This window comes from Platalea leucorodia (genome assembly GCF_965183815.1).
Source record: "Platalea leucorodia genome assembly, chromosome: 2".
NCBI classification, from domain to species: domain Eukaryota; kingdom Metazoa; phylum Chordata; class Aves; order Pelecaniformes; family Threskiornithidae; genus Platalea; species Platalea leucorodia.
This window is the reverse complement of record NC_138824.1, coordinates 123,367,901-123,384,062: the sequence shown is the minus strand read 5'-3', so window position 1 is coordinate 123,384,062 and position 16,162 is coordinate 123,367,901. Positions and strand designations below refer to the sequence as shown.

Genomic DNA, 16,162 nt, shown 5'->3' with positions numbered 1-16,162 from the left:
GAGATACAGGGGCATCCTGGCTTGCTGCACCATGCAATTATTTCTAAAGAAGCCACAGAGAAAGTTGTCCTGTTTTTAAAATAATGAGAGAAAGAAAATCATCCCTGAAGCCTTCCTTCTCTGGAAGGGACCTGCTGATTCCTTCTTAAAGAGTTGTGCTGAGGCTCTGTAGCACCCAGCGGACTGGCTGGCAGACCAGTGCAGCAAATGTGTTCAGTAGCAGCAGCTAGCAGTGGACTTGGTTTGGGGGAGCAACTGTTAACAGTAAATAAAAATCTGCAGTCATCATCTGTTGTTTATCGACTCGGGCAAGTCCGCACTGGGATAGCACACTAGTGATAACAAGGTAAATATGGTTTCTGGAAGGTGTATTGGGAGATACCCAGGTGGTCCTTCACGGACAGGTGGGCCCACTCGATCTTCTAAAATTCAAGTCGATCCCAGTCTCATTGGATGTGAGCGAGGGGCTGCAGAATTGAACGTGTCTGTGCGTACCCCGGTGCTGCACGTTGCAGGAACACCTGTGAACAGCTCTGTCTATGCCTGCCGCGCTGTGCGTAGCCAGTAATCCTCCAGAAACTATGGTGCATGTGGTGGACGGGTGCAAAGCCACTGCGCTAAACTTTTGTTGGAACTGGACTGTCTCTCTGCCTCTGAGCACTAGGATGTTTCTTGGTCAAGCCCCTTTGGCCTGGAAGGGTTTGCTTCCCAGCTGGAGAAGATCTCCTGGGCTAGTTGTGGTCCAGGAGACAGAGGCGCTCTGCTCGCTCCGTGCTGTGCCCAAGGACGTGGTGTAGTGAGTCGGTCCTGCTCTCTGTGGCCCAGCTAGCTGCAAGCCAGGGAAATGGCAGCATCACTGTGGCATTTGTTAGTGGACCCAGGCTCACCGTCGTCCAGGGAGAGGAGGAAAGAACAGGATGTCCTGCAAAAACTTTTTGCGTAACTGATCTCCATTGACCTGTACAATCGGCTGCTTTAGAACGAATTGTATTCACTTATGACTGTGGGTTTGTATGGATCAGACTGCTGGATGATTAAACCAAGTTTAAACATGAGTTAGAATAAAAAATATAACCCGTGGGCTAAAAGCTACAAAATCTGCAGTGCATCACTCCTTAATTGTGAGAAAATGAATAAACATACTTTTAATGTGCTTTCTATTAAAAGGTTTCCTATGTATTTATGTATTCAACTTCTGTTGTCTAATGGATTTATTGTAGGCTGAAAGTCTGGCCGTCTGGCTTTTTCAGACTGATTCAGCTTGCCGTTTGTTTGAGCTTATTTAATTACAAGATTCACATTCCAAATACATCTGGGCGAGGACACAGTGAAATGCAGGACCTTATTTTTGTGTTTTTATAAATTGCAGAGTAAACCAAAGCTGAATGGTTTCTAAATAACAGCGATAACAGTTAAATTAGAAGAGTATCTTAATGTAATAACAACAAAGACTATAACTGGACAATATAGCATTTACAATACACAGTGTAGTATTTATTTACAATGCAGTATTAAGTTTTTCTTTTTCCTCCCTCTTCAAGTCATCATCACTTTGTATGGCTGGTGTTCACGCAGGCGTTGTGTCAAATACTCTGGGTGGCCAAATCAATGTTGTAATCAGCAAGGGCATCCCATACTATGAAGGCTCCCTGGCTAACAACGTCACCTCAAAAGTGTAAGTACTTCCTATGTTCTCCTTACCTTTAGCACCTTAGATCTTGGTAGTGTCTCATCGTGGGATTAATTTCAGCTAGCGGAGCTACGTGTTCCATGGACAGGTTCTCTTCTTTAAGGTTCTCACAATGCTCTTTTACTACGGTGCGATTGTTTTACCAGATATTTTTAACCTCTAGACCATAAAGATTAATTTCCCGAATTCTGCACGGAGGTTTTATCTTCCAAAATGCATGGCGTGACCATAAATTCCTAATGGTCTGTGGAAAAATAATAATTTAATGGCAGCTTTTTAGTTGCAGGGAAAAGAGTGTAACTTGTCATTTTATCTCAGAAGTCCCAGGAATGAAAGCAATCAGAGGAGACTGATTCTCGTTATTACGATTAGCTGAATTTAAAAGGGAAGCATTTTAATGAAGTCTTGCGTTTTGCTGGGCAGATGTTTGTTTGAAAGCCTTTAACTCAGGCAGTATCTCTGGACTAGATTTCAGTTGGCAAGGTGTTTGTGCTGAACCTGGTGACAGGAAGCGTTACTTTAATCGCGAAGTGCTCGTTTAGGCATCTCTGCACGGGTTTCAGTGGCAAGCAGTCAGACGAGAAAAATAAACTGAAGACAGTTTGCTTCAATTTTCCTCACTGACTACGGCAAAAAACATCTTTTGTTCTCTGCAGGGGACCGTTATCTACAAGTCTCTTCACATTTAAGACGAGCGGTAAGCGTTATCACATGTATTACATGTTGATGCTGTCATACAAATTTTGTGAGTAGAAACAAGTGTGCAGGTGTTTTATTTTTTAATTTTTGTTCTAGTTAGTGTGACCTTTTTTTACTGCATTTCTCAGTAATGTATATTTTTGAATTGGTTTACTGTCTCACTTTGATGATTAATAATCACTACATTTATAGATACAGCGATGTATAAAGTAAGCCTTGCTTAACTGCAGAAAGAGATTCTTTCAGGTTACGGTCCTCTGTTACAGTCTGGTTTAAAGTCACTTGACTTCCGTACTTCAGACACACTGCTAAAGCAGAGCTGGGCGCTTAAGAGTCGCTCTTTATTTGTAACAACGGTGCATTCAAGGTTTTTTCGAGGTTTACTCCTTACACTTTCCTTGTTGCCCGGTAAGAAAGCTCGCAGAAATCCCCAAATGATTCCTCAACTTTCTCCACCCCCTTTTACTCTCCCCGCCGCCCCCCATTCTTGCAGCTGAATGCTACGTGATAAATTACTGTCCCTCGCTCTGGAGGGGCATCTCCTGGGCCCTGCTCTCTGTGCCAGTTGTGCCCCTGTTGGCTGCCATGGTTGGTTTTGTAAATGCATGCCGGGTTGCTGGTTGGTATAACAAGTGTTGCCCTTTTTAAAGCTTTACTGCTTTGCATGTTTTTACTTGCTATCAGTTATCTGTTTTTCAAACAAATCAGCTGTAGTTTTCTAAATGGAAGCTAGCTTTTCTGTAAGTCACTTGAAATGCCATCTTTAAATGGATGTTGGAAGCATTGTGAAGACAGTGGCCTTTCCTTAGTCTCTTTAACTGTTTTAATAACAATATTAAAAAAAAAAAAAGAACAAACACAACTAACAAAAGCATTATGTCTATTTTCCATAAGGATAAAATTAAAAACAAAAAAAGAAGGGGGAAATCATACACATATTCCTCAAAAGTAAACAAATACTTTCCCTAATAGATAAATAGAAGTGATGCTGATTGGGGTTGTAAAGGCAGGAATCTCATGGGCAGGAGTGTTTGGAGATGGAAATGTATACAAACAAGCAAAAATTAGAAAATATAATCCACATAATATTCAAATAATTTCTCTCCCAGACCTCTGCAAGAGCTGGAAGAAGGCATTGCATGTCTGGTGACCTTATGCATGGAGGATATTAAACACGGTCATCGAGGCAGGGTTTGTTGGGTTTTTTGTCTTTCACAATGTGATCTAATCGTGTATGCGAAAGTAATTATGTGGCCTGGAAATATGAAGAGAGAGGACAAAATGCTGATCGAGACTATCTGGATTTCAGTGACACATTTGAGAAATTATGGAATAAGCTAGAGATGAGATGCAGGTCTGGATTAAAATGTATGTAGTTGGGTGGCCAGGAGTTAGCTGAAGGAAAAAGAGGACTCGGTCGTGTGCTCAGGTGAGGTTTGTCAGACTGTGGTGAAGTTACTAGTGCGGTTCTTCCGTAACAGTTGGTTTCATGACTTGGTACAAAATAGAGAGTGTGTTTATTAATGCTAGAGGTGTGGTCAGTGCCGAGGAAGATGAAACACTTTGTACATGAAGACCTGGCTGACTTTGAGACTTGAGTAATAGAAATTAATTGAAGAATCACGGAGCAAAACGTGTACACAAGGTCGGGCACGTAGAGACTGAGGCATTTCTGCTTCAAACTGGCAGCGTCTTAGATGGAAATGAGAGATGAGGGAAGGGATTTGGTTAGTGACGTGCTAATGTGATCCTGTGCTGTGGCAGGTGAAGTACGTCCAGTAGAGACAACGAACTATTAATGCCATCGCACAGGACATCGGCAAGGCCTCGTCTGGGATCCTGTCGCACGCGGGCTCTGCCGCCTGTGCCTCCCTTGAGGGCTGCAGAGGAGGGCTGCAGAGGAGGGCTGCAGAGGAGGGCTGCAGAGGAGGGCTGCAGAGGAGGGCTGCAGAGGAGGGCTGCAGAGGAGGGCTGCAGAGGAGGGCTGCAGAGGAGGGCTGCAGAGGAGGGCTGCAGAGGAGGGCTGCAGAGGAGGGCTGCAGAGGAGGGCTGCAGAGGAGGGCTGCAGAGGAGGGCTGCAGAGGAGGGCTGCAGAGGAGGGCTGCAGGGCGCCTGCAGGGAGGGGGAGCTCACAGCAAAAGGGAAGCCAGGCTGGGTGGTTCAGGCTGGTGGCTGAAGGCAAAGCTTGCTCTCTGCTGCTGCGGCTGGGGAACACACGTGTGAGGGGGGAAGACTGTTGGCACTACAGAAGAACATTTTGGCGAAGAGCAAATGGATATCAACAAGCCAGAAGGAAATTTAGCCAGGCATTTAGGAGATTTTTTAGCCATCAGCAGAATGCGACATGGGAAGAAACTTCTAGTAAGAATGGTGACAAAAAAATACAACTAATTTCAAGGATGTGTTTGAGCTCAAGGCCAGGATTATGACATGGCTTCCTACATGCTTTGGTGTATTGTTCAAATTAACATTGTGATGCTGAGGTGGGTTTAAAAAACAAGAAGTTATATAGACACAAAAAAGGAACAGATAATCAAGTCGTCTTGTTTCCATTCCTGCATCAACCATACATACTCTTAAACCATGACAGCTCCCCCAAAGCTTCTCCTCTAGTGCTCTGTGGCGGTGGTGATTGAGAGAATACCCACATCACTCTTGAGCAGGCATAAATCATGGAATACTCGTGACCACAAGTTTGGTTCCAGCAGCACCGTTAGAAAGCAGAAGACAGTGTGTTTTGTTGGTAGCGTTGTTACGGAATAAATTTAGATGGCAGTTTGATATTTGCATGTAAAGTCTTAAACTCCAAGGAGGTAAAATCATTGTGTAACTTGAATTTTCATTTTGAATCCTCACCTTTTCTGTTGCTCAGGTTGCTATGGGACACTGGGGATGGAATCTGGGGTAATCCCTGATTCCCAGATCACGGCATCATCTGTTCTGGAGTGGTCTGACCAAACAGGACAAGTGAACATCTGGAAACCTGAAAATGCCAGACTAAAAAGGGTTGGTCCTCCTTGGGCTGCTTTTATCAGTGATGAACATCAGTGGTTGCAGATTGACTTGAACAAAGAGAAGAGAATAACAGGTAGGTGAATCTGATGGGGCTTTTAAGCAGCATTCAAAAAGTTTGGTTTCTGACATCCTTTTTTCCAGTGCTTGGTCTTAGATAAAGTCCCGGTGACATTTAATTACCGTTACAGCAAAGTTGGTTCTGTGTCCTAGCTAGTGCACGGAGGAGCCTGGAGCTGAACAGGTGGAGTTTCATAGTAGAAAACACCTCTTCCAGCAGAGCTTGTTGAAGTGTTTCCTGTGGTTTTAGTGGATCCTCGATGCTTCCCTTTTCCTGCTGATTGTCTCCTCGGAGGTGCAAATCTGTGTGCAAGCAGCCCAGTCCACTGGTGCCTCTGACGCAAGTGTACTGACTTAGGTTTCTAGGTTTTCCCTACTACCCGTCATGGCCGCAGTGAAACGTTAATGTTTTCTATTTCGATTTCATTATTCAGAGGTGATTTGCTGTTGTTAATGGGCCTGTTTGCAATCTGACTGAAATCAAAAATAAAGTGGCTTTAGGTAGATGTGCTTCATAGAGTCCCGGGCTTTAAGACTGTTGTGAAACATCTTCCTTTGATCAGGTTGGGTTTGTCTCTTTCTCAACTGCCTGAGTTGGTCTCTGCGAGCTCAGCTGCACACCCTGCTATCAGCAGCTTGGCTTCCTGTCATTAAGCAGCTCGGGTTTACCAGCAGCCTTTGTTATTACCTCCCTGGGGACTGTTGGGATTTTACATTACTCCTCTAATTCCTGTGCTAATAAGCTTTTACAAACCAGCTTTTCCTATGCGAGTCCTTCGGCAGCGCTGAAGCGTCAGCTTCGGGAAGCTACGGTTCTTCCAGTGGCGCTTTGAGGTTGGCGGCACAAAGCAGGGGAGAGTGGCGCTGTCTGGGCAACTGGAGACAGAAGTGGGCCGTGGTCAAATGAACAGGCTGTTCCCATCAAGAAATGGGGGAAAAGTGCTTAGCAAGGTTATACAGTGAGAATTAAAATATGAAAGTAAGTAAAATGATTATTAGGTTTCAGTCACTGTAGAAGTTTCAGACCCTGGCACCTTGGATAAACTTTTCGAAAGGTAACTGGCGCAGTGGCGATTCCAGCTGCGTAACTCTGGATTCAAAAGCTGATCTATTCATTTTTACAAACTGGTACCAGTTTTTTGTCTTAACTGGGCGCCTTCATTTTCACAGGTATTACAACTACTGGATCAACCTTAGCAGAGTACTACTATTACGTCTCAGCCTACAGAATTTTATACAGTGATGATGCACAGAAATGGACAGCGTACAGAGAACCTGGCATGGATAAAGATAAGGTAAAAATACCGCAGGCTTCTAGGTGTGTTCTGTGGAGGTTTCACACTTGTAAACACCACTAAGTTTGGTACGGTGAGGAAGTGTTAAATAACTTTCCTTTTCAGTGTAATTTTGAATCGTAAGCAGCATCTATGCAGAATAAAACATGAGAATATGCAAATATGTAAGGATTTGAACAGTTCTGAAACTCAGATATTATTTTTATTACTGTTTGGGGGTGGGAATATTCTATACAAGAAACTTCTGTTGCCAGTGGTAGGCTGTCTGGTACTGCGTCCCTTTAAGAATAATCAGATTTCTTTCAAAATAGGTTGTAAGTTTCAAAATTAAGGTTTACATTCTTACCCCCCTGTGGTTACAGAATAAATGTTGGGGGTTGAGTAATTTTCCAGCTTTTATAATGTTCCTGTCAACTTTACTTTTTGACAAAATACTGGTAAGTCTCTTGTGTAACAGAACAGCCCTCGCAGAGGGGAGTTTTCTTAAAAAATGCAATGGCATGTTCAGATTGTAAATGCTTTGCCACACAGAGAAATTACCTAACGTTCGTGGCAAGATAATTTTTATTTTCCCTGTGTTTACAGTTTTGCAGTATTTAATAGACAGTAAAAATAAGATTAATGTCCTGCGTGGTCTTCCCAGTGGTTCAGATCAGATTTTCTTAAACAAATGAGAGGCTCCTTGGTAACGCGACTGGAACTAGAATTTCCTTGTTTTCCTTAAAATTCTTGGATGTCATTCACCTTACTTCCATCGGCCTGTGGTATCACATACATGGAATAGGAACTAGCAACCTAGTAACTTTTTAGAAATGGGTCTTGAGAATGGTAACTCCTTAGCCGTACTTGGTTTTCTTCTGTTCACCGTGGGCTAAGAACGTTTCAAGGTAGGACATAGCAGCCTGTCGAGGGAGTGAAAGGCTGAAGTATCTTGTTTAGAGGTTGTGAACACTGAACATAATCACAGTAGGAAACTCTCCCGAAAGGAGAAGACTTTACTGTGGGGGCTGGTCCATCTCCTTGAGCCTCCACGTGAACCAACAGACCGCGAGTATGAAGTATTCAAGGGGGGAAAAAAAATCCAGCCTCTTTTGCTAGTTTTCGAGTGCCCTCTTCTGGCCATAAAATAAAATCTCAGCTAACGAGCTGCCTAGATTTAGGCTTTGTGTGTAGTTCTTAGAAAACCTTTGCAGCTGTTGCCTTTTAATCGAGCATATTGTTTTTCTTGCAAGTTCATGACATGAAACAAATTGTGGAGCTTGAAATTACAGGCAACAGATCTTTTTTCACACTCTCTGTCCCATGAGGTTCAGTGCATGAAGCACCATACGTATCCGGGAGGTGCCAGCTGTAGTTAAATGACAGAAAAAAAGGGCTCAGTACGGTTGCTCTCTTAGGCTTCAGAACAGCAGATTTTTCCCTCTGTCTGACCTGGCCTCACTTGATACAGCGTCGCTTTTGGATGCCTGAGCACGCAGGCTTCTCCCTTCGAGCCTCCCATAATTGCCCACCGGACAAACCAGCAGGTGCTATTCCCCGTTTCTTTGAAAAATGTTTGTAATTAATTCCCAGCGTTGGTTAGGAGACTAGAAGCTTTTCCAAGGCTTTCCTGTAGTCCTCTTTGCAAGTAGAGATCTGTCAGTACTCAAAAAAAGCTTTTCTTAAAATTTTTTTATATGAGAAAAAGAATAAAATGCTTGAATTGGGGAAAAATGACAAATCCAAGTTGCAGTGTTGGAACAGTTTTGTTTGTTTGACAGCACAGAGGCAAATGGAGAGAGTTTGATAATGGAATATGAAAGTGATTTCTTATAAAAAACCCTTGCACTGTATTGAGCTCAGAAGCAATTTTTTTTTTGTGCAAAACATGAAATGAACAGAGAGCATTGAGCTGCAGGAAAAGTTAAGTTACTACGTAACACTTGACTTCAAACACTTGATCTTTCTTGACGATAATAGTTAAACGTTAATGATTCTCGTTGCCTTTGCTGTGCTCAGCCTCAAAAACCTGAAGCAAGACTAACGTTCAGTGCTGGGCAGCTATTTTCCTCATCTGTAACTTGTGCGTTTGCTGCTCGGGTGGCTGGAGGCAGCATGCGCCACCTTCTAGGAGCGGGCCCTGGCGCGGCACAGCGCCAACAAGGATCCAGGACAGCAGTTTGGGCTGGACGCAGCCCCTCAGAGTCACCTCTGTACTTTGCTTCTCATTTGCATATTTACCAAAACAAATAATTCTCAGGTGAGATCCAAGCCTGTCACAGCTTAATTTAAAAAAAAAAAAAAAAATTGTCCTAATTTAGGGGAAAAGTGGCTGTAAATTGGAACCCAGTCTTCTGTTCTTGCTGTGTCACATTAGATTGTCAATACTTGTGCGCACAAACTGTGACTGCTCTGTATTATTCATTTATTTCCAACATAACACCATAGACTTGCCCTCGTGTTTAACCTGTCTTCATTCCTTGCTAGTAAGTACATTTAAGAACAATAGGCTTAAATTCAGAGCAGGACAAATATCAGTGAGAGCCATGTGCTTGTAAATCTGCGCTGCAGCGAGCCGGGGAGGAGCAGAGAGTCTACACTTGCAAGGCAAATACCTCGTGTTTGCCTACCTAGACTTTTAGTATCGTGACTGGGTTAGCAGTTTGATAGTGTTACTTGGCTACATAAAACCAAAAATGCTGGTTACTAATTTAAGATGTCAAAAAACCAATCCACTCAGACATGAAGACGGCATTTACATTGCCAAGTGATTTATTTTTCCGTGCCTAACTAAATTGACTTCTGTGTCTATTTGATCAGTCAGTGCTTTCAAATGTGAAGACAATTAATGCCTATGCAAGGACAAACTAAAATTCTTATGCGTAAGTAACAGTCATGGGGCCTGTGTGTCTTTTGAGAGCGGAGACACGTTCTGTATATCGGGGAGCCCAGGGTGAGGCCCTTAAGTCTCTGAGGTTGTTTGGGGTTTTGGGGGGCTTTTGAACGGGCAGTTTCCTGGAATAACTGTTTTCTTTCAAACCTGTAGGGATACTGAAAGTCATTGTGTTACAAAAACTTAAGCCCGGCCGTGCAATACAAAAACCTCTATCTATCTTGTGTATCAAGGTTGAAACAGCAGCCACCTGCATTGATCAGAAGCGTGCTGAAAACTCCTGACTGCTCCATTCTATGCAGACACAGCAGCTGTTACACAACGCAGTGCTTGTCCTTAGGAGCGGCAAGGTGCTTTATTGGTCAGCAGGTGGTACGAGTGAGCAGAACCCTCGCTGTAATACTTATTTTTCAGGCAAGTGCCATAATTCTGCTCTGCGTTATGGCCAACGTGATTTGCAGTATCGATCTGTACCAGTGCTTTAAAACCAAATATGTTAGTCATTTGCTGTCACCTCTGTGGTGGCACGTGTTGCAGTAGCACCCAAGAGCTGCATTTGCAGAGCCAGAGCCCAACTGCTGTGCGCTGCCGTGGAGCGATAGTTCACTTCTACCCGCAGACGTGGTACCAAAGCAGCCCCCCAAGGAGATGATGGGCTGGCTCGCCGGGTCGGAGCGCTGGGCCTGCTTTCTCTATTGTTTTAAGCAGCTCAGTGCAGAACCTGCCGTTGGCTGTAAGTTTGTCGGTGTGCTTACGCTGCGCCATGCAGTGACTGCCTGCTTAATGTCAGCCAGGCAAACCCGGTCTGTATCGGCAAATTTTGATGAGTTCGTTGTGTGCGCGGACCAGCAGCGAAGGCCCAGCTTTAGCTCATCCTTTGTGCAAAGCCCGCGCCCTTCTCTTCCAGAACCGCGTGGCTCCGCATGAGAGAGACAGAAGGGAGAGCGCTCCCATTCTGAACCGGAATCCTTTATTTTGCTGGTGGTTCAGCCCTCGCAGACGGCCACCACGGGAGGACAGCGTGGTTACAGCCGTGACTGCGGCTCTTGGTGCGTTCTGACAAACGCCACACCCAGGCACAGGACAGACTGTGCTTGAAGGCACCGCTTCGTTCCTGCTTTCACGGTGCCACACCTGCTTGCTGGATGCGTTTGAAGAGTCGATGCAGACTACCAAAAAGGGCTGAGTGAGAATCATTCAGTGCCATAAACACGTGAGATGTCTTTAACAGCAGGCGTGGCCTGGGGAGAGTCAGTAGGATGTTACACGGTACCTTTATTCTGAAGTAAGTAGTTGCGTGCGTACACATACCCCCCCCCCCCCCCCCCCCCGCTTTATTTTATTTAGTTGTCTATTTAATAGGGCCGAGTGAGTGGAGATGTGCAGGCAGCAGCACCATTTGGGGTGAATTTTCAGGATTCTGCAGCGTTTATTTTTCCTAAATAAAACATCCAAATTGGTTGTAGTTACTTAGTTGCTATTGCATTTCTGTAACGTAATGTTTGTCTTTTTTTTGTTTGTTTGTTTTGTTTTCTAGATATTCCAAGGGAACACTGAATTGCACCAGGAAGTTCGCAATAATTTCATTCCACCTATTATTGCACGCTTTTTTAGGATTAACCCCTTAAAATGGCACCAGAAAATTGCAATGAAAGTAGAACTGCTAGGATGTCAGTTTAGTATAGGTAAGGCAACTGAAAACCTTTCAACTGTGCAAAACAAGCAGTGAAATAATTTGGCAAAGATTACATTGTGGGTATATTTTCAATGAGAAAAAAAAAGTACTTCTTAGCTGCATAATCCTTCTGTAACTGCTACTTCTGAATTTCTTCCAGTTACTACCCTTAACCTGGAAAATACCTAGTTTAGGTGTAAACGAGGTAATTTAGAAAATAAGTAAGTGTTTCAAAAGACACCAGTTGCTTGCTTTCCATGTTATTGATTCATGGGGTTTTTTTCCTCATTTTATAATGTGAACAAAAGCTTTAGAGCAAATGGTTCCAGCTGTCTTCTCCTGAAAAGGAAACATGGAGAAGTAGCACTTCCAATAACTTTTTTAATAAATTCTTTTCTTCTAAAGGCCGTGCTCCTAAAATCACCATGCCACCACCACCTCAGAACAAGAATGATGACAAGAATGATGACTTCAGCGATGACTTCATTCATTCAGTGAAGACTTCGTTGCAGACAGATAAAACAACTTTCACACCGGAAATAAAAAACACCACAGTGACTCCAAGCGTAACCAAAGGTATCCACAGTTAAGCAGCAGAAGTGTTTGGGAACTCCTTACAGTACTTTGGCATATATTAAGTGTGCTTTCTGAATTTCAATGTTCTCAATGCTTAATGTATTACAGCGAATTATCGAGCTTTTCAATATTTACCAGTTATTAAATATACATGTGATAAAAAATGTAGAGTTGCATACTGCATGCAGAAACACAACCAATCTTCCAAGTCACATATGTAAGTCCTGTCTTTCAAAACTTGTTCAAACTGAGTTCAGATTTTTAATTACTGAACAAATTTTGTCAGAAGGAGAAGTTGCAACTTGACTTCCCTTCAGAATTAACCAGATGTAACTGCTTTGTTATTTAATTTGATAATTTCTTACACTTTTGACATAGCTAATCTTTTATGGAGCAGTCACGTCGGCATGAAATTTGAAAAACATCATCTGGCATCATCATTTTGTTTATCAAAGAAAGTTGTCAGAAAAGGGAGCAAGGGCACTGCAGCTGTGGGCACGGGCGAGGCGTCCTTCGGGTGGCAGGGGACAGGATGGGCTCGTGTCACAGGCTGCCCGGGATGAACTGTTACGGTGCTGCGGTGGTCACTTCTTAAGTGGTTGCATATTCCTGGGCTCTTTGGATTTGCCTTGTTAATAACAAAATACGTTGTTCTAACTGAAAAATCTTTCTTACGTTAAAACAAATCTGTTGATTTTGATGAAAAACCTTGCAAAAATGCCAGCTGTGCATACATGTAGAAGAGCTAGATATTAATTGGCGTTTACACTGCGGGAGCATCCAGCAGGATAGCTTAGCTGGGGGACCTGGCGGGATAGACGCTAGACATGAAAAATACGTGCTTTACCCAAGTAATTTTCAAATTAAAAACTGACTTATGAGAAGCTCTTCTGTCTGACACCACTTAATTTAATGGCTTTCAGATGTGGCATTGGCAGCAGTTCTGGTTCCGGTGCTGGTGATGGTCTTCACTACTCTGATTCTTATCTTAGTTTGTGCGTGGCATTGGAGAAACCGGTAAATGAACGGGTGCATGGAAGTGCTTTACGTGAAGGGCAGCCTGGCGTGCGGGAATGAAATGCTGCACGTATCGCTGTGGGAACTACGTGCTCCACTCTTGGGGAAGGATTTTTTTTTTCAGAATTGTATTCTCTGTGAGAAAATGTGCACTTAAATAGTGAGGGCAGTGCCAACAGCTTTTTGTAACTGGTTTCATTAGAAGTGATTTTCCTGAAAACTGGTTTCTCCAGTAGCAGCAGACTGGTGATGGCAAGCCAGGTTATTGGTGCTTATACTTTAAATTTGAGGACCAGTTACAACCAAATTGACAGTTGCTGAGCATTAATTAATGCATCTTCCAATAAGCAGACTAGCTAAAATACCCCCTTTTTCTTTTTTTCTCAGCAAGAAAAAAACCGAGGGCACGTATGATCTACCTTACTGGGATCGTGCAGGTAACAAGATGGGTTTATGAAATCCTTTACTTGGCATTTCTGGTCTGATGTGTGTTTCAGATTGCACTAACACAGACAGTTTCCGCTAGCAGAAGCTTCTCTAATGCTAACTGATGTAGGCATAGTGAACACTGAATTTCTTTTCTGGACAGACTTAACTGCTTCATTCTCTGAATTTTTTTTTTCAGAAATAGAAAATGCCTTGTCTCCTGTTAGAGCTTACACCTTCAGATTTTTTTTAGTAAACAAAGCATAGAACCTCTTAATTTTACAACATGAGGGGGAAAATAATTTATGAGGAATGTCTTTATACATTTGATAATCATATATTTTGTACTTTTTTTTGTCAGAAAAAATGTCACGTTTGCACCTCGGAATCCCCAGTCTGCCAGAAAATACTAAGAGATCTTGTAACCTTAGGGTCATGCAAATACCTGCTACTACAAAATATAAGCTGTGGTGTAAAAATATTTGAATAGCTTAAAACACGGTATATATGCAGTCTTAGGTGTTTTGTTTTGGTTTTTTTTTTTTTAATCCATGTGAAGGATGGTGGAAAGGAATGAAGCAGTTTCTCCCGTCCAAATCAGCAGAACATGAAGAAACTCCCGTACGCTACAGCAGCAGTGAAATTAGTCACCTAAGACCAAGAGAAGTCCCAACAATGCTGCAAACAGAGTCTGCAGGTACATTGTACTGGTTTTGTGGGCTATATATATATGAAATGCCAAAAAAATGTCAGGAATTTGGCTACATTTAATTATTTCCTGTTTGTTTTGGGGAACAGAAGAGAAATTAATAGTTCTGTTGGTAAGTGCATTTCTTAAAATGCAAACTTTGTCAGATCCGTTCTCAGTGTATCATAAAAGTACGTATTAATTGACTTGATGTGCTGTGGACAGACGCTTTCCCAAGTTAATGCAGTAACTGAAGGTTTCTTTATTTGTACTTGTTCTTAAACCCCATAAAGGGTTGAAGGATTTTTTTAGCCATGGTTTCATGCGCTGGAAATCATTTTGCCCCATTATCTTCATGCACAAATCTGAAATATGGCACTTGGTTCCCTACACTGCCTGTATGGATTAAATCATTCTTTTGATCTAGAAAAGGAGGAGTTACTGATACCAGCCTATGCCCTTTACTTGGTGAACCAGTCACGAGAGGAGGATGACTGACTGTGCCTTTGGTTCTGTGCTTACGCGCTGATGGCAGAAATACGCAGACGTGCAGGAATTACGCCTTCACAGCAGGCAGGATTACTTTTCTCTTTCTGGCTGCCTGTCTGTTTTTGCCCAGCTAGCCAGGTTTCTCACCTCCAGCTTTTGTAACTCAGATTATCTGTTGAACTAAAACATCTCAGCTGACCACATGCAGGCTTCCTCCCTCAGAGGACAAACCCTCCGCCCCAAGGACCACTTTCTATCCAAAGCCAGGCAGGATAATTTCATTTAATTCTCATTTTGCAGGGAAGCATGTTTCAAAAAACTTTGTTTTGAGGCAGATTTACAGCATGGGAAATTGCAGCTCACAAGGGAAGAAGTATAAACCTGAGAAGTCGGGATGTTGTAGCTATCCCAATGGCTTTAACTATTGGTGGAAATGACTTTTTTCCTCCAAAGCACTTGGCACTGGCGGACAGAGACAGACCCCCGGTTTGATTTAGGATGATAATTTCTGTGACACGATTGACAGGTTGTATTTAATGTGATGCCACTGTAAAAATTCTTATTAAGCGTGGTTTTATTTTGTTTTGTTGGGCCTTGCAACACAGAGTATGCTCAGCCACTGGTAGGGGGAATTGTCGGCACGCTTCATCAGAGATCAACCTTTAAGCCGGAGGAAGGGAAAGAAGCAAGTTACGCCGATTTGGACCCTTACAATTCACCTGTACAAGAAGTTTACCATGCTTATGCTGAACCACTACCTATAACTGGACCAGAATATGCAACTCCAATAATCATGGACATGTCCAGCCATCCCAGCACTCCTCTGGGCGTTCCTTCCATTTCCACCTTCAAAGCTGCAGGGAATCAAGCTCCTCCACTGGTTGGAACTTACAATAAACTCTTATCTAGGACAGACAGCACATCATCAGCACAGGCGCTGTACGATACACCAAAGGGGCAGCCGGGGCCAGGTGCTGCCGACGAATTGGTGTACCAGGTACCGCAGAGCATGGCCCATTCCACTGGGAGTAAGGATGAACTAAGTTAGCTGACGAGTACAGTAGAACGATGGCTTGTTTTTAAAAGCCAGTTCCATAAAGCTGACAGTTTCATTTTTTAATTGCATCGTTTTGATATTGTTAGTCTTAAATAATATGATGTTGAACCAAAAGATGTGGTATTGGAGGTCTGGGAAGCCAGGAATTCTGCCTTTCCTTAAGCTGTATGTATAATTACAGCTTGTTTCCTGCAAAACCGTGGACTTTTATTACTACTGTACAATTGTCTGTCAGACATGAGAGAAGAACTCTTCAAGATTAGCTTCAGTAATTCATAGATGTGAATGATCAATTGGGAGAAACAGTTTAAAGTACGAAAGCCAGTAATTTCTTGCTAATGGTACTATTTTTGGGGGAAAAAAAATCCCAAATCCAAAGCTCCTAACTTTCTAAGATCTATATGTAAGCACTATAGCGTCTAAAATTCATTTTACCCTCTAAAATGCCTGCACAACTTCAGACTTTAAAAACTACTATGAGGACTGATGGCAAAAATCCCATTAACTTCACGGCATAAAATAGTTTTGATTCTAAATTATGTTATTTCAGCTTTTGTTCACAGGATTAGGAATCGTCAGCTGTGTGTTCCTCAGAAGTTTCCCACC

The 16,162-nt window shown here is 42.8% G+C and overlaps 1 protein-coding gene across 1 annotated transcript in view; it reads left to right on the top strand.

The window, feature by feature from the left end:
• Positions 1-15,560, top strand: part of DCBLD2 (discoidin, CUB and LCCL domain containing 2) — a gene marked incomplete at its 5' end in the record, with an annotated part of 38,238 nt that extends 22,678 nt beyond the window's left edge. The window contains 10 exons of the mRNA XM_082336609.1: positions 1,542-1,675; positions 2,347-2,387; positions 5,262-5,477; positions 6,632-6,756; positions 11,166-11,313; positions 11,709-11,879; positions 12,803-12,896; positions 13,284-13,333; positions 13,882-14,019; positions 15,105-15,560. Of these exons, the coding sequence (XP_082192735.1) occupies positions 1,542-1,675; positions 2,347-2,387; positions 5,262-5,477; positions 6,632-6,756; positions 11,166-11,313; positions 11,709-11,879; positions 12,803-12,896; positions 13,284-13,333; positions 13,882-14,019; positions 15,105-15,547 (1,560 nt within the window). The 3' untranslated portion in view covers positions 15,548-15,560. The remainder of the gene's footprint in view (positions 1-1,541; positions 1,676-2,346; positions 2,388-5,261; positions 5,478-6,631; positions 6,757-11,165; positions 11,314-11,708; positions 11,880-12,802; positions 12,897-13,283; positions 13,334-13,881; positions 14,020-15,104) is intronic.
• Positions 15,561-16,162: the final 602 nt, after the last annotated feature.